This window comes from Tachypleus tridentatus, chromosome 10 (genome assembly GCF_004210375.1).
Source record: "Tachypleus tridentatus isolate NWPU-2018 chromosome 10, ASM421037v1, whole genome shotgun sequence".
NCBI classification, from domain to species: domain Eukaryota; kingdom Metazoa; phylum Arthropoda; class Merostomata; order Xiphosura; family Limulidae; genus Tachypleus; species Tachypleus tridentatus.
In genome coordinates, this window is record NC_134834.1 from 4553341 (window position 1) to 4580861 (window position 27521).

Below are 27521 nucleotides of genomic sequence, written 5' to 3' on the forward strand. Positions count from 1 at the left end.
GATCTACAAAGATTCTAGGGATATTTTACATTAGTTTGTGATACAATCATGTAGGTTTACAAAGATTCTAGGTATGTTTTACATTAGTCAGTGATACAATCATGTAGGTTTACAAAGATTCTAGGTACATTTTACATTAGTTATTGATACAATCATGTAGGTTTACAAAGATTCTAGATATATTTTACATCAGTAAGTGATACAATCATGTAGGGTTACAAAGATTCTAGGTATATTTTACATTAGTTAGTGATACAATCATGGAGATCTATAAAGATTCTAGGTATATTTTACATTAGTGAGTGATACAATCATGGAGATCTATAAAGATTCTAGGTATATTTTACATTAGTGAGTGATACAATCATGTAGGTTTACAAAGATTCTAGGTATATTTTACATTAGTTAGTGATACAATCATGTAGATCTACAAAGATTCTAGGGATATTTTACATTAGTTAGTGATACAATCATGTAGGTTTACAAAGATTCTAGGTATATTTTACATTAGTTAGTGATACAATCATGTAGGTTTACAAAGATTCTAGGTATATTTTACATTAGTTAGTGATACAATCATGTAGGTTTACAAAGATTCTAGGTATATTTTACATTAGTTAGTGATACAATCATGTAGGTTTACAAAGATTCTAGGTACATTTTACATTAGTTATTGATACAATCATGTAGGTTTACAAAGATTCTAGATATATTTTACATCAGTAAGTGATACAATCATGTAGGGTTACAAAGATTCTAGGTATATTTTACATTAGTTAGTGATACAATCATGGAGATCTATAAAGATTCTAGGTATATTTTACATTAGTGAGTGATACAATCATGGAGATCTATAAAGATTCTAGGTATATTTTACATTAGTTAGTGATACAATCATGTAGGTTTACGAAGATTCTAGGTATATTTTACATTAGTTAGTGATACAATCATGTAGATCTACAAAGATTCTAGGTATATTTTACATTAGTTAGTGATACAATCATGGAGATCTACAAAGATTCTAGGTATATTTTACATTAGTTAGTGATACAATCATGTAGGTTTACAATGATTCTAGGTACATTTTACATTAGTTATTGATACAATCATGTAGATTTACAAAGATTCTAGGTATATTTTACATTACATTGTGATACAATCATGTAGATCTACAAAGATTCTAGGTATATTTTACATTAGTTAGTGATACAATCATGTAGGTTTACAAAGATTCTAGGTATATTTTACATTAGTTAGTGATACAATCATGTAGGTTTACAAAGATTCCAGATATATTTTACATCAGTTAGTGATACAATCATGTAGGTTTACAAAGATTCTAGGTATATTTTACATTAGTTAGTGATACGATCATGTAGATTTACAAAGATTTTAGGTACATTTTACATCAGTTAGTGATACAATCATGTAGGTTTACAAAAATTCTAGGCATATTTTACATTAGTTAGTGATACAATCATGTAGGTTTACAAAGATTCTAGGTATGTTTTACATTAGTTAGTGATACAATCATGTAGGTTTACAAAGATTCTAGGTATATTTTACTTTAGTTAGTGATACAATCATGTAGGTTTACAAAGATTCTAGGTATATTTTACATTAGTTAGTGATACAATAATGAGGATCTATAAAGATTCTAGGTATATTTTACATTAGTTAGTGATACAATCATGTAGGTTTACAAATATTCTAGGTATATTTTACATTAGTTAGTAATACAATCATGTAGATCTACAAAGATTGTAGGTATATTTTACATTAGTTAGTGATAAATCATGTAACTCTACAAAGATTCTAGGTATATTTTACATCAGTTAGTTATACGATCATGTAGATTTACAAAGATTCTAGGTATATTTTACATTAAATAGTGATACAATCATGTAGATCTACAAAGATTCTAGGTACATTTTACATTAGTTAGTGATACAATCATGTAGGTTTACAAATATTCTAGGTATATTTTACATTAGTTAGTGATACAATCATGTAGATCTACAAAGATTGTAGGTATATTTTACATTAGCTAGTGATAGAATCATGTAGGTTTACAAAGATTCTATGTATATTTTAAATTAGTTAGTTATACAATCATGTAGGTTTACAAAGATTCTAGGTATATTTTACAATAGTTATTGATACAATCATGTAGGTTTACAAAGATTCTAGATATATTTTACATCAGTAAGTGATACAATCATGCAGGTTTACAAAGATTCTAGATATATTTTACATTAGTTAGTGATACGATCATGTAGGTCTACAAAGATTCTAGGTATATTTTGCATTAGTTAGTGATACAATCATGTAGGTTTACAAATATTCTATGTATATTTTAAATTACCTCGTGATACAATCATGTAGATCTACAAAGATTCTAGGGATATTTTACATTAGTTTGTGATACAATCATGTAGGTTTACAAAGATTCTAGGTATGTTTTACATTAGTCAGTGATACAATCATGTAGGTTTACAAAGATTCTAGGTACATTTTACATTAGTTATTGATACAATCATGTAGGTTTACAAAGATTCTAGATATATTTTACATCAGTAAGTGATACAATCATGTAGGGTTACAAAGATTCTAGGTATATTTTACATTAGTTAGTGATACAATCATGGAGATCTATAAAGATTCTAGGTATATTTTACATTAGTGAGTGATACAATCATGGAGATCTATAAAGATTCTAGGTATATTTTACATTAGTGAGTGATACAATCATGTAGGTTTACGAAGATTCTAGGTATATTTTACATTAGTTAGTGATACAATCATGTAGATCTACAAAGATTCTAGGGATATTTTACATTAGTTTGTGATACAATCATGTAGGTTTACAAAGATTCTAGGTATGTTTTACATTAGTCAGTGATACAATCATGTAGGTTTACAAAGATTCTAGGTATGTTTTACATTAGTTAGTGATACAATCATGTAGGTTTACAAAGATTCTAGGTATATTTTACATTAGTTAGTGATACAATCATGTAGGTTTACAAAGATTCTAGGTACATTTTACATTAGTTATTGATACAATCATGTAGGTTTACAAAGATTCTAGATATATTTTACATCAGTAAGTGATACAATCATGTAGGGTTACAAAGATTCTAGGTATATTTTACATTAGTTAGTGATACAATCATGGAGATCTACAAAGATTCTAGGTATATTTTACATTAGTTAGTGATACAATCATATAGATATACAAAGATTCTAGGTATATTTTACATTAGTTAGTGATAAAATCATGGAGATCTACAGAGATTCTAGGTATATTTTACATTAGTTAGTGATAAATCATGTAAATCTACAAAGATTCTAGGTTATTATACATTAGTTAGTGATACAATCATGTAGGTTTACAATGATTCTAGGTACATTTTACATTAGTTATTGATACAATCATGTAGATTTACAAAGATTCTATGTATATTTTAAATTACATTGTGATACAATCATGTAGATCTACAAAGATTCTAGGATATTTTACATTAGTTAGTGATACAATCATGTAGGTTTACAAAGATTCTAGGTACATTTTACATTAGTTATTGATACAATCATGTAGGTTTACAAAGATTCTAGATATATTTTACATTAGTTAGTGATACAATCATGAGGATCTATAAAGATTCTAGGTATATTTTACATTAGTTAGTGATACAATCATGTAGGTTTACAAATATTCTAGGTATATTTTACATTAGTTAGTAATACAATCATGTAGATCTACAAAGATTTTAGGTATATTTTACATTAGCTAATGATAGAATCATGTAGGTTTACAAAGATTGTAGGTATATTTTACATTAGTTAGTGATAAATCATGTAACTCTACAAAGATTCAAGGTATATTTTACATCAGTTAGTTATACGATCATGTAGATTTACAAAGATTCTAGGCATATTTTACATTAGTTAGTGATACAATCATGTAGGTTTACAAAGATTCTAGGTATATTTTACATTAGTTAGTGATACGATCATGTAGATTTACAAAGATTTTAGGTACATTTTACATCAGTTAGTGATACAATCATGTAGGTTTACAAAAATTCTAGGCATATTTTACATTAGTTAGTGATACAATCATGTAGGTTTACAAAGATTCTAGGTATATTTTACATTAGTTAGTGATACGATCATGTAGATTTACAAAGATTTTAGGTACATTTTACATCAGTTAGTGATACAATCATGTAGGTTTACAAAAATTCTAGGCATATTTTACATTAGTTAGTGATACAATCATGTTGGTTTACAAAGATTCTAGGTATATTTTACATTAGTTAGTGATACAATCATGTAGGTTTACAAAGATTCTAGGTATATTTTACTTTAGTTAGTGATACAATCATGTAGGTTTACAAAGATTCTAGGTATATTTTACATTAGTTAGTGATACAATAATGAGGATCTATAAAGATTCTAGGTATATTTTACATTAGTTAGTGATACAATCATGTAGGTTTACAAATATTCTAGGTATATTTTACATTAGTTAGTAATACAATCATGTAGATCTACAAAGATTGTAGGTATATTTTACATTAGTTAGTGATAAATCATGTAACTCTACAAAGATTCTAGGTATATTTTACATCAGTTAGTTATACGATCATGTAGATTTACAAAGATTCTAGGTATATTTTACATTAAATAGTGATACAATCATGTAGATCTACAAAGATTCTAGGTACATTTTACATTAGTTACTGATACAATCATGTAGGTTTACAAATATTCTAGGTATATTTTACATTAGTTAGTGATACAATCATGTAGATCTACAAAGATTGTAGGTATATTTTACATTAGCTAGTGATAGAATCATGTAGGTTTACAAAGATTCTATGTATATTTTAAATTAGTTAGTTATACAATCATGTAGGTTTACAAAGATTCTAGGTATATTTTACAATAGTTATTGATACAATCATGTAGGTTTACAAAGATTCTAGATATATTTTACATCAGTAAGTGATACAATCATGCAGGTTTACAAAGATTCTAGATATATTTTACATTAGTTAGTGATACGATCATGTAGGTCTACAAAGATTCTAGGTATATTTTGCATTAGTTAGTGATACAATCATGTAGGTTTACAAATATTCTATGTATATTTTAAATTACCTCGTGATACAATCATGTAGATCTACAAAGATTCTAGGGATATTTTACATTAGTTTGTGATACAATCATGTAGGGTTACAAAGATTCTAGGTATGTTTTACATTAGTCAGTGATACAATCATGTAGGTTTACAAAGATTCTAGGTACATTTTACATTAGTTATTGATACAATCATGTAGGTTTACAAAGATTCTAGATATATTTTACATCAGTAAGTGATACAATCATGTAGGGTTACAAAGATTCTAGGTATATTTTACATTAGTTAGTGATACAATCATGGAGATCTATAAAGATTCTAGGTATATTTTACATTAGTGAGTGATACAATCATGGAGATCTATAAAGATTCTAGGTATATTTTACATTAGTGAGTGATACAATCATGTAGGTTTACGAAGATTCTAGGTATATTTTACATTAGTTAGTGATACAATCATGTAGATCTACAAAGATTCTAGGGATATTTTACATTAGTTTGTGATACAATCATGTAGGTTTACAAAGATTCTAGGTATGTTTTACATTAGTCAGTGATACAATCATGTAGGTTTACAAAGATTCTAGGTATGTTTTACATTAGTTAGTGATACAATCATGTAGGTTTACAAAGATTCTAGGTATATTTTACATTTGTTAGTGATACAATCATGTAGGTTTACAAAGATTCTAGGTACATTTTACATTAGTTATTGATACAATCATGTAGGTTTACAAAGATTCTAGATATATTTTACATCAGTAAGTGATACAATCATGTAGGGTTACAAAGATTCTAGGTATATTTTACATTAGTTAGTGATACAATCATGGAGATCTACAAAGATTCTAGGTATATTTTACATTAGTTAGTGATACAATCATATAGATATACAAAGATTCTAGGTATATTTTACATTAGTTAGTGATAAAATCATGGAGATCTACAGAGATTCTAGGTATATTTTACATTAGTTAGTGATAAATCATGTAAATCTACAAAGATTCTAGGTTATTATACATTAGTTAGTGATACAATCATGTAGGTTTACAATGATTCTAGGTACATTTTACATTAGTTATTGATACAATCATGTAGATTTACAAAGATTCTATGTATATTTTAAATTACATTGTGATACAATCATGTAGATCTACAAAGATTCTAGGGATATTTTACATTAGTTAGTGATACAATCATGTAGGTTTACAAAGATTCTAGGTACATTTTACATTAGTTATTGATACAATCGTGTAGGTTTACAAAGATTCTAGATATATTTTACATTAGTTAGTGATACAATCATGAGGATCTATAAAGATTCTAGGTATATTTTACATTAGTTAGTGATACAATCATGTAGGTTTACAAATATTCTAGGTATATTTTACATTAGTTAGTAATACAATCATGTAGATCTACAAAGATTTTAGGTATATTTTACATTAGCTAATGATAGAATCATGTAGGTTTACAAAGATTGTAGGTATATTTTACATTAGTTAGTGATAAATCATGTAACTCTACAAAGATTCAAGGTATATTTTACATCAGTTAGTTATACGATCATGTAGATTTACAAAGATTCTAGGCATATTTTACATTAGTTAGTGATACAATCATGTAGGTTTACAAAGATTCTAGGTATATTTTACATTAGTTAGTGATACGATCATGTAGATTTACAAAGATTTTAGGTACATTTTACATCAGTTAGTGATACAATCATGTAGGTTTACAAAAATTCTAGGCATATTTTACATTAGTTAGTGATACAATCATGTAGGTTTACAAAGATTCTAGGTATGTTTTACATTAGTTAGTGATACAATCATGTAGGTTTACAAAGATTCTAGGTATATTTTACTTTAGTTAGTGATACAATCATGTAGGTTTACAAAGATTCTAGGTATATTTTACATTAGTTAGTGATACAATCATGAGGATCTATAAAGATTCTAGGTATATTTTACATTAGTTAGTGATACAATCATGAGGATCTATAAAGATTCTAGGTATATTTTACATTAGTTAGTGATACAATCATGTAGGTTTACAAATATTCTAGGTATATTTTACATTAGTTAGTAATACAATCATGTAGATCTACAAAGATTGTAGGTATATTTTACATTAGCTAATGATAGAATCATGTAGGTTTACAAAGATTGTAGGTATATTTTACATTAGTTAGTGATAAATCATGTAACTCTACAAAGATTCTAGGTATATTTTACATCAGTTAGTTATACGATCATGTAGATTTACAAAGATTCTAGGTATATTTTACATTAAATAGTGATACAATCATGTAGATCTACAAAGATTCTAGGTACATTTTACATTAGTTAGTGATACAATCATGTAGGTTTACAAATATTCTAGGTATATTTTACATTAGTTAGTGATACAATCATGTAGATCTACAAAGATTGTAGGTATATTTTACATTAGCTAGTGATAGAATCATGTAGGTTTACAATGATTCTAGGTAAATTTTACATTAGTTAGTGATACAATCATGTAGGTTTACAAAGATTCTATGTATATTTTAAATTAGTTAGTTATACAATCATGTAGGTTTACAAAGATTCTAGGTATATTTTACAATAGTTATTGATACAATCATGTAGGTTTACAAAGATTCTAGATATATTTTACATCAGTAAGTGATACAATCATGCAGGTTTACAAAGATTCTAGATATATTTTACATTAGTTAGTGATACGATCATGTAGGTCTACAAAGATTCTAGGTATATTTTGCATTAGTTAGTGATACAATCATGTAGGTTTACAAATATTCTATGTATATTTTAAATTACCTCGTGATACAATCATGTAGATCTATAAAGATTCTAGGGATATTTTACATTAGTTTGTGATACAATCATGTAGGTTTACAAAGATTCTAGGTATGTTTTACATTAGTCAGTGATACAATCATGTAGGTTTACAAAGATTCTAGGTACATTTTACATTAGTTATTGATACAATCATGTAGGTTTACAAAGATTCTAGATATATTTTACATCAGTAAGTGATACAATCATGTAGAGTTACAAAGATTCTAGGTATATTTTACATTAGTTAGTGATACAATCATGGAGATCTATAAAGATTCTAGGTATATTTTACATTAGTGAGTGATACAATCATGGAGATCTATAAAGATTCTAGGTATATTTTACATTAGTGAGTGATACAATCATGTAGGTTTACGAAGATTCTAGGTATATTTTACATTAGTTAGTGATACAATCATGTAGATCTACAAAGATTCTAGGGATATTTTACATTAGTTTGTGATACAATCATGTAGGTTTACAAAGATTCTAGGTATGTTTTACATTAGTCAGTGATACAATCATGTAGGTTTACAAAGATTCTAGGTATGTTTTACATTAGTTAGTGATACAATCATGTAGGTTTACAAAGATTCTAGGTATTTTTACATTAGTTAGTGATACAATCATGTAGGTTTACAAAGATTCTAGGTACATTTTACATTAGTTATTGATACAATCATGTAGGTTTACAAAGATTCTAGATATATTTTACATCAGTAAGTGATACAATCATGTAGGGTTACAAAGATTCTAGGTATATTTTACATTAGTTAGTGATACAATCATGGAGATCTATAAAGATTCTAGGTATATTTTACATTAGTGAGTGATACAATCATGGAGATCTATAAAGATTCTAGGTATATTTTACATTAGTGAGTGATACAATCATGTAGGTTTACGAAGATTCTAGGTATATTTTACATTAGTTAGTGATACAATCATGTAGATCTACAAAGATTCTAGGTATATTTTACATTAGTTAGTGATACAATCATAGAGATCTACAAAGATTCTAGGTATATTTTACATTAGTTAGTGATACAATCATATAGATATACAAAGATTCTAGGTATATTTTACATTAGTTAGTGATAAAATCATGTAAATCTACAAAGATTCTAGGTTATTATACATGAGTTAGTGATACAATCATGTAGGTTTACAATGATTCTAGGTACATTTTACATTAGTTATTGATACAATCATGTAGATTTACAAAGATTCTATGTATATTTTAAATTACATTGTGATACAATCATGTAGATCTACAAAGAATCTAGGGATATTTAACATTAGTTAGTGATACAATCATGTAGGTTTACAAAGATTCTAGGTACATTTTACATTAGTTAGTGATACAATCATGTAGGTTTACAAAGATTCCAGATATATTTTACATCAGTTAGTGATACAATCATGTAGGTTTACAAAGATTCTAGGTATATTTTACATTAGTTAGTGATACGATCATGTAGATTTACAAAGATTTTAGGTACATTTTACATCAGTTAGTGATACAATCATGTAGGTTTACAAAAATTCTAGGCATATTTTACATTAGTTAGTGATACAATCATGTAGGTTTACAAAGATTCTAGGTATGTTTTACATTAGTTAGTGATACAATCATGTAGGTTTACAAAGATTCTAGGTATATTTTACTTTAGTTAGTGATACAATCATGTAGGTTTACAAAGATTCTAGGTATATTTTACATTAGTTAGTGATACGATCATGTAGATTTACAAAGATTTTAGGAACATTTTACATCAGTTAGTGATACAATCATGTATGTTTACAAAAATTCTAGGCATATTTTACATTAGTTAGTGATACAATCATGTAGGTTTACAAAGATTCTAGGTATGTTTTACATTAGTTAGTGATACAATCATGTAGGTTTACAAAGATTCTAGGTATATTTTACTTTAGTTAGTGATACAATCATGTAGGTTTACAAAGATTCTAGGTATATTTTACATTAGTTAGTAATACAATCATGTAGATCTACAAAGATTGTAGGTATATTTTACATTAGCTAATGATAGAATCATGTAGGTTTACAAAGATTGTAGGTATATTTTACATTAGTTAGTGATAAATCATGTAACTCTACAAAGATTCTAGGTATATTTTACATCAGTTAGTTATACGATCATGTAGATTTACAAAGATTCTAGGTATATTTTACATTAAATAGTGATACAATCATTTAGGTTTACAAAGATTCTAGGTATATTTTACATCAGTTAGTTATACGATCATGTAGATTTACAAAGATTCTAGGTATATTTTACATTAAATAGTGATACAATCATGTAGGTTTACAAAGATTGTAGGTATATTTTACATTAGTTAATGATATGATCATGTAGGTTTACAAAGATTGTAGGTATATTTTACATTAGTTAATGATATGATCATGTAGATTTACAAAGATTTTAGGTATATTTTACATTAGTTAGTGATACAATGATGTAGGTTTACAAAGATTCCAGGTATACTTTACATTAGTTAGTGATACAATGATGTAGGTTTACAAAGATTCCAGGTATACTTTACATTAGTTAGTGATACAATCATGTAGGTTTACAAAGAGTGTAGGTATATTTTACATTAGTAAAATTACATTGAAAATTGTTAGAGTTAATGAGTTGAGCTTTGTTCTATTAATATTGTAGCTTTGTTGTATTAATATTGTGGCTATGTTGTATTAATATTGTAGCTATGTTGTATTAATATTGTGGCTATGTTGTATTAATATTTTAACTATGTTGTATTAATATTGTAGCTATGTTGTATTAATATTGTAGCTTGTTGTATTAATATCGTAGATATGTTCTATTAATATTGCAGCTCTGTTCTATTAATATTGTAGAAATGTTGTATTGATATCGCAGCTATGTTGTATTAATATTGTTGCTTTGTTGTATTAATATTGTAGCTTTGTTCTATTAATATTATAGCTATGTTGTATTAATATTGTAGCTTTGTTGTATTAATATTGTAGCTTTGTTGTATTAATATTGTAGCTATGTTGTATTAATATTGCAGCTATGTTGTATTAATATTGTAGCTATGTCCTATTAATATTTTAGCTATGCTCTATTTTTATTGTAGATATGTTCTATAAATATTGTAGCTATGTTCTATTAATATTGTAGCTTTGTTCTATTAATATTGCAGCTATGTTGTATTAATATTGTGGCTATGTTGTATAAATATCGTGGCTATGTTGTATTAATATTGTAGCTATGTTGTATTAATATTGTAGCATGTTGTATTAATATTGTGGCTTTGTTGTATTAATATTGTGGCTATGTTGTATTAATATTGTGGCTACATTGTATTTATATTGTGGCTTTGTTGTATTAATATTGTAGCTATGTTGTATTAATATTGTAGCTATATTGTATTAATATTGTAGCTATGTTGTATAAATATTGTGGCTATGTTCTATTGATATTGTAGCTTTGTTGTATTAATATTGTGGCTATGTTGGATTAATATTGTAGCTATGTAATAATATTGTAGCTATGTTGTATTAATATTGTAGCTTTGTGGTATTAATATTGTAGCTGTGTTGTATTAATATTGTGGCTTTGTTGTATTAATATTGTGGCTATGTTGTATTAATATTGTAGCTGTATTGTATTAATATTGTGGCTTTGTTGTATTAATATTGTGGCTTTGTTGTATTAATATTGTGGCTATGTTGTATTAATATTGTAGCTATATTGTATCAATATTGTAGATATGTTGTATAAATATTGTGGCTATGTTCTATTGATATTGTAGGTTTGTTGTATTAATATTGTGGCTATGTTGTATTAATATTGTGGCTATGTTGTATTAATATTGTAGCTATGTTGTAATAATATTGTAGCTATGTTGTATTAATATTGTGGCTATGTTGTACTAATATTATAGCTATATTGTATTAATATTGTAGCTATGTCGTTGTTTTATATTTGTGAATATCCACGAGTTGTTTTTAAATATTATCACGTACAATATTCTAGTAGAGAAATATTAGCTTTGAAACATGTACAATAAGTCTTTAGTTCAGTAAGACAACTAATGGTATTGGCATATGCGATGTGAGTATTATATAGAAAACTGGTGTTCTATAAATAATGATACTAAATATAAAAAAATATTAAATAAATATTAGATCGTATATTGCTTTGTATTTATTTATGTTAAAATTTACATGTTTCGTGGGCCCGGCATGGCCTAGCGCGTAAGGCGTGCGACTCGTAATCCGAGGGTCTCGGGTTCACGCCCGCGTCGCGCTAAACATGCTCGCCCTCCCAGCCGTGGGGGTGTATAATGTTACGGTCAATCCCACTATTCGTTGGTAAAAGAGTAGCCCAAGAGTTGGCGGTGGGTGGTGATGACTAGCTGCCTTCCCTCTAGTCTTACACTGCTAAATTTGGGACGGCTAGCACAGATAGCCCTCGAGTAGTTTTGTGCGAAATTCGTGTTTCAAAGAAACAAAACATGTTTCGTATAGAGTGTTTTTATATCCTTTGTTGGTAAAATGTCCTTCATCGTGTTAACATGTTTCGTATAGAGTGTTTTTATATCCTTTGTTGGTAAAATGTCCTTCATCGTGTTTCAAAGAAACAAAACATGTTTCGTATAGAGTGTTTTTATATCCTTTGTTGGTAAAATGTCCTTCATCGTGTTTCAAAGAAACAAAACATGTTTCGTATAGAGTGTTTTTATATCCTTTGTTGGTAAAATGTCCTTCATCGTGTTAACATGTTTCGTATAGAGTGTTTTTATATCCTTTGTTGGTAAAATGTCCTTCATCGTGTTTCAAAGAAACAAAACATGTTTCGTATAGAGTGTTTTTATATCCTTTGTTGGTAAAATGTCCTTCATCGTGTTAACATGTTTCGTATAGAGTGTTTTTATATCCTTTGTTGGTAAAATGTCCTTCATCGTGTTAACATGTTTCGTATAGAGTGTTTTTATATCCTTTGTTGGTAAAATGTCCTTCATCGTGTTAACATGTTTCGTATAGAGTGTTTTTATATCCTTTGTTGGTAAAATGTCCTTCATCGTGTTAACATGTTTCGTATAGAGTGTTTTTATATCCTTTGTTGGTAAAATGTCCTTCATCGTGTTAACATGTTTCGTATAGAGTGTTTTTATATCCTTTGTTGGTAAAATGTCCTTCATCGTGTTAACATGTTTCGTATAGAGTGTTTTTATATCCTTTGTTGGTAAAATGTCCTTCATCGTGTTAACATGTTTCGTATAGAGTGTTTTTATATCCTTTGTTGGTAAAATGTCCTTCATCGTGTTAACATGTTTCGTATAGAGTGTTTTTATATCCTTTGTTGGTAAAATGTCCTTCATCGTGTTAACATGTTTCGTATAGAGTGTTTTTATATCCTTTGTTGGTAAAATGTCCTTCATCGTGTTTCAAAGAAACAAAACATGTTTCGTATAGAGTGTTTTTTATATCCTTTGTTGGTAAAATGTCCTTCATCGTGTTAACATGTTTCGTATAGAGTGTTTTTATATCCTTTGTTGGTAAAATGTCCTTCATCGTGTTAACATGTTTCGTATAGAGTGTTTTTATATCCTTTGTTGGTAAAATGTCCTTCATCGTGTTAACATGTTTCGTATAGAGTGTTTTTATATCCTTTGTTGGTAAAATGTCCTTCATCGTGTTAACATGTTTCGTATAGAGTGTTTTTATATCCTTTGTTGGTAAAATGTCCTTCATCGTGTTAACATGTTTCGTATAGAGTGTTTTATATCCTTTGTTGGTAAAATGTCCTTCATCGTGTTAACATGTTTCGTATAGAGTGTTTTTATATCCTTTGTTGGTAAAATGTCCTTCATCGTGTTAACATGTTTCGTATAGAGTGTTTTTATATCCTTTGTTGGTAAAATGTCCTTCATCGTGTTAACATGTTTCGTATAGAGTGTTTTATATCCTTTGTTGGTAAAATGTCCTTCATCGTGTTAACATGTTTCGTATAGAGTGTTTTTATATCCTTTGTTGGTAAAATGTCCTTCATCGTGTTAACATGTTTCGTATAGAGTGTTTTTATATCCTTTGTTGGTAAAATGTCCTTCATCGTGTTAACATGTTTCGTATAGAGTGTTTTTATATCCTTTGTTGGTAAAATGTCCTTCATCGTGTTAACATGTTTCGTATAGAGTGTTTTTATATCCTTTGTTGGTAAAATGTCCTTCATCGTGTTAACATGTTTCGTATAGAGTGTTTTTATATCCTTTGTTGGTAAAATGTCCTTCATCGTGTTAACATGTTTCGTATAGAGTGTTTTTATATCCTTTGTTGGTAAAATGTCCTTCATCGTGTTAACATGTTTCGTATAGAGTGTTTTTATATCCTTTGTTGGTAAAATGTCCTTCATCGTGTTAACATGTTTCGTATAGAGTGTTTTTATATCCTTTGTTGGTAAAATGTCCTTCATCGTGTTAACATGTTTCGTATAGAGTGTTTTTATATCCTTTGTTGGTAAAATGTCCTTCATCGTGTTAACATGTTTCGTATAGAGTGTTTTTATATCCTTTGTTGGTAAAATGTCCTTCATCGTGTTAACATGTTTCGTATAGAGTGTTTTTATATCCTTTGTTGGTAAAATGTCCTTCATCGTGTTAACATGTTTCGTATAGAGTGTTTTTATATCCTTTGTTGGTAAAATGTCCTTCATCGTGTTAACATGTTTCGTATAGAGTGTTTTTATATCCTTTGTTGGTAAAATGTCCTTCATCGTGTTAACATGTTTCGTATAGAGTGTTTTTATATCCTTTGTTGGTAAAATGTCCTTCATCGTGTTAACATGTTTCGTATAGAGTGTTTTTATATCCTTTGTTGGTAAAATGTCCTTCATCGTGTTAACATGTTTCGTATAGAGTGTTTTTATATCCTTTGTTGGTAAAATGTCCTTCATCGTGTTAACATGTTTCGTATAGAGTGTTTTTATATCCTTTGTTGGTAAAATGTCCTTCATCGTGTTAACATGTTTCGTATAGAGTGTTTTTATATCCTTTGTTGGTAAAATGTCCTTCATCGTGTTAACATGTTTCGTATAGAGTGTTTTTATATCCTTTGTTGGTAAAATGTCCTTCATCGTGTTAACATGTTTCGTATAGAGTGTTTTTATATCCTTTGTTGGTAAAATGTCCTTCATCGTGTTAACATGTTTCGTACAGAGTGTTTTTATATCCTTTGTTGGTAAAATGTCGTGTTTTATACTCGTTTCCTTAAAATCTTAAAATAGTGAAGAAATGAATAAAACTTTGTAAATGGACGACGACTGCCTGTTGTGGAGACACAAGTGTAGAAGACGACGTTTCGAATGTCTTCCGTCTTTCGTGTTCAGAAGGAAGACTTTCGAAACGTAATCCTTCACACTGTGTTTCCACAACAGACAGTTGTCGTCCATTTACAAAGTTTCATCATGAATACTCTGCCTTAACACTCTGTCAAAGAGTGAACAAATTATAAGTTGTCATAGGCCTTATTTTAAATGTACTAATTTGATTTCTACAGATTGAGTTGTGGGCCACAAAAATGACATTGAGTCAGATGGACCTAGAACAGCTTTTCTAGTATATTCGGGAGTGGATTACAAAAACTAATTAATAATATAATTAGTGAACTGGTCAGTGTATATCGTCGTTTAACTCAAGAGTTAGTTTACAATGACGAAGTTCAATTAGTTTTAGTGGAAATGTAGGTCTATAACAAGTTACAACAGTGTGCAAGTGTTTTCTAGCTTGTAGGAACGTTAGAGAAGAAATACATTAAATGGTTTTCAAGAAGTGGACAGAGTAGTGTTTACCAAATAAGTAAAAGAATTTGCTAATGACAATGAATGAACAAATAATTATAAAATATAATTTCTCATGTTTGTGGTTTCTTAAATTATAGTTCATTGTTGGTTTCGTGTTTCAATTCCTTCCGAATCGTCTTACAAAATTACAACAAATATATAGTACTTTTAAATGTTTTACAAAAACATAGTGGACTGAAGAAATACTACAATGTTTCTGTTTTATTTTATTAAATAAGTTAGGTCCAGGACCAAATAACAGTATATTTATAACGAGGAATGTTTTATTTAGATTATAGAAAGGTATCAATTTGTGCACTTTAAACTATCATATTCGGTTTTCTTCATTATGCATGTTTCATTATTAAAGTAGAATACCAATCAAATTCATACTTATATATTCTTTTACCTTCATCTTTTAAAACCAATACTACAGTTTGTAAAACCAATACTACGGTTTGTAAGACGAATACTACGGTTTGTAAAACGAATACTACAGTTTGTAAAACGAATACTACGGTTTGTAAGACGAATACTACGGTTTGTAAAACGAATACTACAGTTTTTAAAACCAATACTACGGTTTTTAAAACCAATACTACAGTTTGTAAAACGAATACTACGGTTTTTAAAACGAATACTACGGTTTGTAAAACGAATACTACAGTTTGTAAAACGAATACTACAGTTTGTAAAACGAATACTACGGTTTGTACAACTAATACTACAGTTTTTAAAACGAATACTACGGTTTTTAAAACCAATACTACAGTTTGTAAAACGAATACTACAGTTTTTAAAACTAATACTACAATTTTGAAAACGAATACTACGGTTTGTAAAACGAATACTACAGTTTGTAAAACGAATACTACGGTTTGTACAACTAATACTACGGTTTTTAAAACAAATACTACGGTTTGTAAAACGAATACTACAATTTTGTAAAACGAATACTACAGTTTGTATAACAAATAATACGGTTTTTAAAACCAATACAATAGGTTTGTAAAACGAATACTACAGTTTGTAAAACGAATACTACGGTTTGTAAAACCAATACTACAGTTTTTAAAATCAATATTACAATTTTTGAAACGAATACTACGGTTTGTAAAGCCAATACTACAGTTTGTAAAACGAATACTACGATTTTTAAAACGAATACTACAATTTTGTAAAACGAATACTACAATTTTGTAGAACGAATACTACGGTTTGTAAAACGAATACTACGGTTTTTAAAACCAATACTACGGTTTGTAAAACGAATACTACAATTTTGAAAAAGAATACTACAGTTTGTAAAACGAATACTACGGTTTGTAAAACCAATACAACAGTTTGTAAAATCAATACTACATATTTAATGCTTTGTTAATTGTTGTTAGGCACAAACCTAAACAAAGGAATAACGGTGTTCTGTCCACCGCTGACATATAAAAATTCGGGAAAAACTGCAGAAACGGGTTTAACTCTGCTCTTACTACAAACACATAAACAGAAACGGGTTTAACTCTGCTCCTACTACAAACACATAAACAGAAACGGGTTTAACTCTGCTCCTACTACAAACACATAAACAGAAACGGGTTTAACTCTGCTCTTACTACAAACAACATAAAGGACAGGAAATTTTCAGCCCATTGACTCTCTGGTTATTCTGAAGATTTCTAACACGAAAATCCGGAATTCTATACCCATGGTGGAAACAGACTTATAGCTTATTGTGTAGTTTTTGCGATTAGAAAGAAACAAATACAAATACTAATTCCTATATACAAAAGGGTGTATCTTACATAGATGAGTTCTTTATTATAAGTAAGCTTTTAATGAAGATTTCAAATTTACTAAAGAAAACGGAAATAATAACTTGGAACACCGTTGTCTGTCTTATAATTAGTTTAAACATACTATGCACATAAACTGGTTTAACCCTAGTCTAACATACCAGCAACACATGATGGCACGTGGGTCCACGTTCCATTACGACACGTCGCAGGCATCGCGTTATACACAAGCTCGTGCTGGGGTTTACAGTCCACCTGTAGATGCTGGTTGTGTTCTATTGTAGATCCCGGAGCAAAATGGTTGACTCGTCCATTCTGAACATCCGGAACGATGCAGGGGGCTGGAGAGAAGGAACATAAGTATTACATAGACCTAGAGATAAATGTTGACTTACTGAAGTGATATGTAAACCTAAATACTAACTTAACCTGATGAAGTGATGAGTAACCTAAATACTAACTTGACCTGATGAAGTGATAAGTAACCTAAATACTAACTTAACCTGATGAAGTGATAAGTAACCTAAATACTAACTTAACCTGATGAAGTGATAAGTAAACCTAAATACTAACTTAACCTGATGAAGTGATAAGTAAACTTAAATACTAACTTAACCTGATGAAGTGATAAGAAAACCTAAATACTAACTTAACCTGATGAAGTGATAAGTAAACCTAAATACTAACTTGACCTGATGAAGTGATAAGTAAACCTAAATACTAACTTCACCTGATGAAGTGATGAGTAACCTAAATACTAACTTAACCTGATGAAGTGATAAGTAAACCTAAATAGTAACTTAACCTGATGAAGTGATAAGTAACCTAAATACTAACCTGATGAAGTGATGAGTAACCTAAATACTAACTTAACCTAATGAAGTGATGAGTAACCTAAATACTAACTTAACCTGATGAAGTGATAAGTAAACCTAAATAGTAACTTAACCTGATGAAGTGATAAGTAACCTAAATACTAACTTAACCTGATGAAGTGATGAGTAACCTAAATACTAACTTAACCTAATGAAGTGATGAGTAACCTAAATACTAACTTCACCTGATGAAGTGATGAGTAACCTAAATACTAACTTAACCTGATGAAGTGATAAGTAAACCTAAATACTAACTTAACCTGATGAAGTGATGAGTAACCTAAATACTAACTTAACCTGATGAAGTGATAAGTAAACCTAAATACTAACTTAACCTGATGAAGTGATAAGTAGCCTAAATACTAACTTAACCTGATGAAGTGATAAGTGAACGTAAAGATACTTGTTGATCCGGGAAGGTGATTTATGGAGTTTATGTCAATGGATCTCATGATGATGTATCCTATGTTTCTCGTTGTTAACCAATAGAACATCTCTCTTCTAGTATTTACAACTTGGTTGCTATGGAAACAGTGTTTATTTACCTAAACATTTTGGTAAGGGGTGAGACCAGTTTCCTGTTTTCAGACATGTTGTAGACCGGGAAACACCCTCAAACTTCATCCCATCGAAACACCGAAAGTAGATAACAGAACCGAGAGTCGAAGTGCTACCCTCGAGATAACCATTGTGCAGTACTCCAAGCCGTGGACAGTCAATTTCTAAAACAACATATTATGCACAAGTTTAGATTCCAAGCGCTTCTTTAAAGTATCGCACGTGTTTATTACTATTTTCGAACAATTAAGTACTAACACTCCAACATACAGAAACTAACAAGCTCAGTTTGAACTCCACAATTAATTTGTTTTTTCACATATCGAGCTGTCGAGAGATGTAATAGAAAGTGTGTTGTACGCTAAATACTATTAAGTGTATATCAACTAAACAACATGGCGTAAGACATTCTACGTCAGAGTCATGTTCCACTTTTACAACTGAAAGTACACTATTGTATGCAATGATTTACGTTTTCGATATGACAGCTTAACAAATGCATTGTACCAAAAACGTTGTCGTTAGGTTCTTTACATAGAAAATCACTTCTGTTTTCAGAGTTCAGGTGATATTTTTATTTTAAAACCCACGATTTCTAGTCAGAATTACCGCTAATCCTTTAGTCAGGTTGAAGCTTCTTCTAAACGTTACTTAAGTGGTAGGTGTGATCTCAATTATCAGTTTCCAGACATTCATTAAGTTTTACTTGTGTTCTTACCTACAAACTGTAAAATGTTGTAGGTACTCATAAAGTTTTACTCGTGTTCTTACCTACAAACTGTAAAGTGTTGTAAGTACTTATAAAATTTTACTTGTGTTCTTACCTACAAACTGTAAAATGTAAATTTTCATAAAGTTTTAGTTGTGTTTTTACACATTATAAAATGTTCTAGATATTTATAAAGTTTCAGTTGTGTTCTTACTTACACATTATAAAATGTTCTAGATATTTATAAAGTTTCAGTTGTGTTCTTACTTACACATTATAAAATGTTCTAGATATTTATAAAGTTTTATTTTTGTTTTTATTTACAAACCATAAAACATTATAGGCATTCATAAAGTTTTAATTTTGTACTTTCTTATAAATTATAAAATGTTGTACACATTCACAAAATTTGAGTGTGTTCTTCCATATAAATTGTAAAATTTTATAGACATTTATAAAATTTTAGTTGTGTTTTTATTTAGAAACTGTAAAATGAATACATATTCATAAAGTTTTATTTGTGTTCTTCATTATAAACTGTAAAATGTTGTATACATTCATAAAGTTTTACATGTGTTCTTATTACAAATTATAAAATGTTGCAAAGGTTGAAAAAGTTTTAGATGTGTTCTTCCTTACAGATTCTAAAATGTTGTACACATTCATAAAGTTTTACTCTTTTATTCCTTACAAATAGTAAACTGTTTCATACATTCATAATGTTTAAGATGTGTTCTTATTACAAATTATAAAATGTTGAAAAGGTTGAAAAAGTTTTAGATGTGTTCTTCCTTACAGATTCTAAAATGTTGTACACATTCATGAAGTTTTACTTTTTTATTCCTTATAAATGGTAAACTGTTTCATACATTCATAATGTTTTAGATGTGTTCTTCCTTACAGATTCTAAAATGTTGTACACATTCATAAAGTTTTACTTTTTTATTCCTTATAAATGGTAAACTGTTTCATACATTCATAATGTTTTAGATGTGTTCTTCCTTACAGATTCTAAAATGTTGTACACATTCATAAAGATTTACTTTTTTATTCCTTACAAATAGTAAACTGTTTCATACATTCATAATGTTTAAGATGTGTTCTTATTACAAATTATAAAATGTTGCAAACGATGAAAAAGTTTTAGTTGTGTTCTTCCTTAAAAATTGTAAAATGTTGTACACATTCATAAAGTTGTAGTTGTGTTCTTCCTTACAGATTCTAAAGTGATGTAGACATTCATAAAGTTCCAGTTGAGTTCTTCCTTATAAATTCTAAAATTATGTAGACATTCATAATGTTTTAGTTCAGTTCTTCCTTATAAATTGTAAAATGATGTAGACACTCATAAAGTTTCAGTTGTGATCTTACTTACAAATTGTAAAATGTTGTACACATTGATAAAGATTTAGGTGTGTTCTTTCTTACAAATTGTAATATGAATTGTAACATAAAGTTTTATTTCTATTCTTACTTACAAATTTTAAAATGTTGTACACACTCATAAAGATTGATTTTGTTGTTGTTGTTTTTAAAATGTTTATAAGGAACGTTTAATTTTTATTTTTATTTTAATGTGTAATGTTACTTAAATGACTGTCAGTATAATAACATTCTCTACAATACATGAATAAAAATAGAAGTATATGAATAAACAATAAGATAATTTATTATTCATATGAATTAGACATTCCAATGTACTATTTACCCGTTCTAAGTAAAATATGTTGGTATAAAAAACACCGGAATGTCAACAAACCTTTACAAACTGGAATCTCTCCTTCCCATGTCCTGTTCGCTCCACATTTTAGTGTCTCATTTCCGTCGAGGCGGTAACCATGACGACATTGAAATTTCACAACTGATTGAAAGGTGACAGCTGTGTAATGGGCTCTACCGTTTTTTGGGTCTTGGGGCTGCGGGCATATTACCGCTGAAAAATGAAATTGCATATTACAGTCGTTACAATGAAATACATTAGTGAAGGTATCACAATTAAAGAAATACATTTTAATCACATTTTAGGAGAAAGAACAATATATATATATATATACTAAACACAATTTCTGAAAACAATATATATATATATATACTAAACACAATTTCTGAAAACAATATATATATATATATACTAAACACAATTTCTGAAAACAATATATATATATATACTAAACACAATTTCTGAAAACAATATATATATATACTAAACACAATTTCTGAACAATATATATATATATATACTAAACACAATTTCTGAACAATATATATATATACTCTTCAAAAAAAATGCAAAAGGCAAAATATGAGACAAATTGTTAACAAGTTTATTCCGGGTAGTTCTGTATGACATGTGTGAAACATTGCACATTCACTGTTGAACATCCAAAGTCTGCAAATGCGAAGTCCACGCTCACTAGGTGAAGTTTAACGTCATTCAACGTCAATAACGAGTATGTCCCCCGTGAGCATCAATAAGTGCTTGACATCTCCTGCCCATGGAAGCGATTAGATGACGAATCACATCCTGTGGAATGGCTGTCCACTCAGCCTGCAAAGCTGCTGCACGCTGAGGTAGAGCCTGCGTTTGAGGTTGTCGCCGTCGCAGACGTCGGTCCAACTCGTCCCAAAGATGTTCGATGGGGTTTAAATCTGGTGATCTGGAGAACCAGGGAAGAACGTTGATGTTGTGGTGTCTCAAGAAGACAGTGGTGAGTCGGGCTGTGTGAGGACGGGCGTTGTCATGTTGAAAAACGTCGTTGACGTTCACCATGATGGGTTGCACATGGGGCCTAAGAATCTCTTCGACGTATCGTTGAGCCGTAAGATTCCCTCCAATGTGTAAAAGGTCTGTTCTGGCATTGTAGGCGATGGCAGCCCACATCATGACGCTGCCACCACCAAATCTGTCAACATCCTGCACACAGTTTGCTGCAAAACGTTCACCTCGGCGACGGTAAACACGGGTCCTTCCATCCTGCCTATGAAGCATAAAACGTGATTCATCGCTGAACCAAACATGCCTCCATCGTCGATGAGGCCATACCTGATGTGCCCGAGTCCACTGCAGCCGTATTGACAGTGTTGCTGGGTGAGGATGACGCCTCTGACTGGACGTCGAGGTCGGATTCCTGCATCTCGTAGACGGTTGCGTACGGTCTGATCGGAAATCCTACGCAGCATTGGTATGGTTGAGGCAGTAGACGTCGCAGTGGTGGTCCTATCCCGAAGGTGACGTAACCGGATGTAGCGATCTTGTGCGGGCGTGGTCACACGAGATCTGCCAGATCGTGGACGGTCACGAGTTGATCCATGTTGTTGGTGACGATTCCATAGCCTTGTGATGGTGCTTGGGTGGACATTCACAGCTCTAACAACATCTGATCGAGATTCGCCTGCTTCCAAGCGACAAATGGCGTTGTTGCGTTGTGCTTCAGTCAGTATTGGCGTAACTGTATTGCGTGTCGGTGGCTTAACACTGAGCTATGGAAACCGAAAACCCGTCACTTTTATAGGGATTTTGCACATGTTGCACTTGCAGAACATGCAGATCTCTCAAACAAATTTATTGGACACGAATGCGTTTTGGCGAAAAATCCGATGTTTTTTTCCGTTTTCAAAGTGCACAACTTTTATTGTCATTTTGGTCTGACAATCAGTGCCTTAACACGTGTAACATCACATACTCTGAGCTTGTAACGTTATTACATATATTTCTCTTTAAAATAACAAAATAATCTCTTTTGCGTTTCTTGTTTTGAAAAGTACATATATATATATACTAAATACAATTTCTGCACAATATATATACACTAAACACAATTTCTGAACAATATATATATACTACACAATTTCTGAACAATATATATATATATACTAAACACAATTTCTGAACAATATATATAGATATATATACTAAACAATTTCTGAATATATATACTAAAAAAAATTCTGAACAATATATATATATACTAAACAATTTCTGAACAATATATATATATATATACTAAACACAATTTCTTTATTATTTTAACCGTCGCCCCAATACAATAAAACGTTTGCGTTCATTTAAGCGTCAGACCAATACAACAAAAATGTTTTACTTACTCATCAAACCAATACCATAAACAGATTGTGTTCGTTATTTAACTGTCAGACCAATACAACAAAAATGTTTTACTTACTCATCAAACCAATACCATAAACAGATTGTGTTCGTTATTTAACTGTCAGACCAATACAACAAAAATGTTTTACTTACTCATCAAACCAATACCATAAACAGATTGTGTTCGTTATTTAACTGTCAAACCAATACAACAAAAATGTTTTACTTACCCATCAAACCAATACCATAAACAGATTGTGTTCGTTATTTAACTGTCAGACCAATACAACAAAAATGTTTTACTTACTCATCAAACCAATACCATAAACAGATTGTGTTCGTTATTTAACTGTCAGACCAATAAGAATGTTTTACTTACTCATCAAACCAATACCATAAATAGATTGTGTTCGTTATTTAACTGTCAGACCAATACAACAAGAATGTTTTACTTACTCATCAAACCAACACCATAAACAGATTGTGTTCATTATTTAACTGTCAGACCAATACAACAAAAATGTTTTACTTACTCATCAAACCAATACCATAAACAGATTGTGTTCGTTATTTAACTGTCAGACCAATAAGAATGTTTTACTTACTCATCAAACCAATACCATAAATAGATTGTGTTCGTTATTTAACTGTCAGACCAATACAACAAAAATGTTTTACTTACTCATCAAACCAATACCATAAACAGATTGTGTTCGTTGTTTAACTGTCAGACCAATACAACAAAAATGTTTTACTTACTCATCAAACCAATACCATAAACAGATTGTGTTCGTTATTTAACTGTCAGACCAATACAACAAAAATGTTTTACTTACTCATCAAACCAATACCATAAACAGATTGTGTTCGTTATTTAACTGTCAGACCAATACAACAAAAATGTTTTACTTACTCATCAAACCAATACCATAAATAGATTGTGTTCGTTATTTAACTGTCAGACCAATACAACAAAAATGTTTTACTTACTCATCAAACCAATACCATAAATAGATTGTGTTCGTTATTTAACTGTCAGACCAATACAACAAGAATGTTTTACTTACTCATCAAACCAACACCATAAACAGATTGTGTTCATTATTTAACTGTCAGACCAATACAACAAAAATGTTTTACTTACTCATCAAACCAATACCATAAACAGATTGTGTTCGTTGTTTAACTGTCAGACCAATAGAACAAAAATGTTTTACTTACTCATCAAACCAATACCATAAACAGATTGTGTTCGTTGTTTAACTGTCAGACCAATACAACAAAAATGTTTTACTTACTCATCAAACCAATACCATAAACAGATTGTGTTCGTTATTTAACTGTCAGACCAATACAACAAAAATGTTTTACTTACTCATCAAACCAATACCATAAACAGATTGTGTTCGTTATTTAACTGTCAGACCAATAAGAATGTTTTACTTACTCATCAAACCAATACCATAAACAGATTGTGTTCGTTATTTAACTGTCAGACCAATACAACAAAAATGTTTTACTTGCTCATCAAACCAATACCATAAACAGATTGTGTTCGTTATTTAACTGTCAGACCAATACAACAAAAATGTTTTACTTACTCATCAAACCAATACCATAAACAGATTGTGTTCGTTATTTAACTGTCAGACCAATACAACAAAAATGTTTTACTTACTCATCAAACCAATACCATAAACAGATTGTGTTCGTTATTTAACTGTCAGACCAATACAACAAAAATGTTTTACTTACTCATCAAACCAATACCATAAACAGATTGTGTTCGTTATTTAACTGTCAGACCAATACAACAAAAATGTTTTACTTACTCATCAAACCAATACCATAAACAGATTGTGTTCGTTATTTAACTGTCAGACCAATACAACAAAATGTTTTACTTACTCATCAAACCAATACCATAAACAGATTGTGTTCGTTATTTAACTGTCAGACCAATACAACAAAATGTTTTACTTACTCATCAAACCAATACCATAAACAGATTGTGTTCGTTATTTGACTGTCAGACCAATACAACAAAAATGTTTTACTTACTCATCAAACCAATACCATAAACAGATTGTGTTCATTATTTACCCGCCATACCAACAACTTACGTCGACACTCTTAGACATATTTTACAGTTTTGTAACGGTTATGTTCTTACTTACGTCGAGAAGTTGGTAGCGCACTGTTTCACATACCGTTATTTTACTGTTTTATACTGGTTATGTTCTTACTTACGTCGAGAAAAAGGTAGCGCACTGTTTCACATACCGTTATTTTACTGTTTTATACCGGTTATGTTCTTACTTACGTCGACATGTAGGTAGCGCACTGTTTCACATACCGTTATTTTACTGTTTTATACCGGTTATGTTCTTACTTACGTCGAGAAAAAGGTAGCGCACTGTTTCACATACCGTTATTTTACTGTTTTATACCGGTTATGTTCTTACTTACGTCGACATGTAGGTAGCGCACTGTTTCACATACCGTTATTTTACTGTTTTATACCGGTTATGTTCTTACTTACGTCGACATGTAGGTAGCGCACTGTTTCACATACCGTTATTTTACTGTTTTATACCGGTTATGTTCTTACTTACGTCGACATGTAGGTAAAGCGCTGCTCCACATGCCGTTTTCTCTGCAGTGTATGTTGGCTCGACCAAATAGCTCGTACCCGGGATGACACCTAAATGTGACCTGTCTGGTGTAAGTAAAGATGTCTCCTTCCAGGTCAGCGTGTTCAACAAACCCTGGATGACCGCAGCTTCGAGCTAGAGGATAATTTAGTTAAAATAATGCAAACTTTTTAACAGAGCTTGTTACTAAATTACAGCTAACACTTTTGTGGTGCGAGGACCAGTTGTGTTCGATTTTGTTCACATCCTCTTGTAGGAACAGAAAGAATATACAGCTAATAAATAATTAACGACATCCCTATAGTTACGTCATAATATAGCTGTTTTAAAGCATAATAAAAGAAGAATGGAAAAATACAAAATAAAAACATTTCTAGAATTAGTAACTAAAATAAAATAAACATTTCTAAAGTTAGTAACACACAGTAAACATACATTTCTAAAGTTAGTAATATACAGTAAACACACATTTCTCAAGTTGGTAATACACAGTAAACAAATATTTCTTAAGTTAGTAATACACAGTAAACACACATTTCTAAAGTTAGTAAAACACAATAAACACACATTTCTAAAGTTAGTAATACACAATAAACACACATTTCTAAAATTAGTAATACACAATAAACACACATTTCTAAAGTTAGTAATACACAATAAACACACATTTCTAAAGTTAGTAAAACACAATAAACACACATTTCTAAAGTTAGTAATACACAGTAAACACACATTTCTAAAGTTAGTAAAACACAATAAACACACATTTCTAAAGTTAGTAATACACAGTAAACACACATTTGTAAAGTTGGTAATACACAATAAACACACATTTCTAAAGTTAGTAATACACAGTAAACACACATTTCTAAAGTTAGTAAAACACAATAAACACACATTTCTAAAGTTAGTAATACACAATAAACACACATTTCTAAAGTTAGTAATACACAATAAACACACATTTCTAAAGTTAGTAATACACAGTAAACACACATTTCTA

General features: G+C 29.8%; 1 protein-coding gene across 3 annotated transcripts in view; it reads right to left on the reverse strand.

Moving 5' to 3' along the window:
- The window catches only part of LOC143228667 (protein lev-9-like), a 115907-nt gene that overhangs the window by 35901 nt on the left and 52485 nt on the right, over window positions 1–27521 (reverse strand). For all 3 annotated transcript variants that reach the window (XM_076459912.1, XM_076459911.1, XM_076459913.1), the window contains exons 5-8: window positions 26480–26653; window positions 21519–21692; window positions 19038–19214; window positions 17779–17958 (exon numbers count right to left, since the gene is read on the reverse strand). In XM_076459912.1, coding sequence (XP_076316027.1) covers window positions 17779–17958; window positions 19038–19214; window positions 21519–21692; window positions 26480–26653 — 705 coding nt within the window. The remainder of the gene's footprint in view (window positions 1–17778; window positions 17959–19037; window positions 19215–21518; window positions 21693–26479; window positions 26654–27521) is intronic.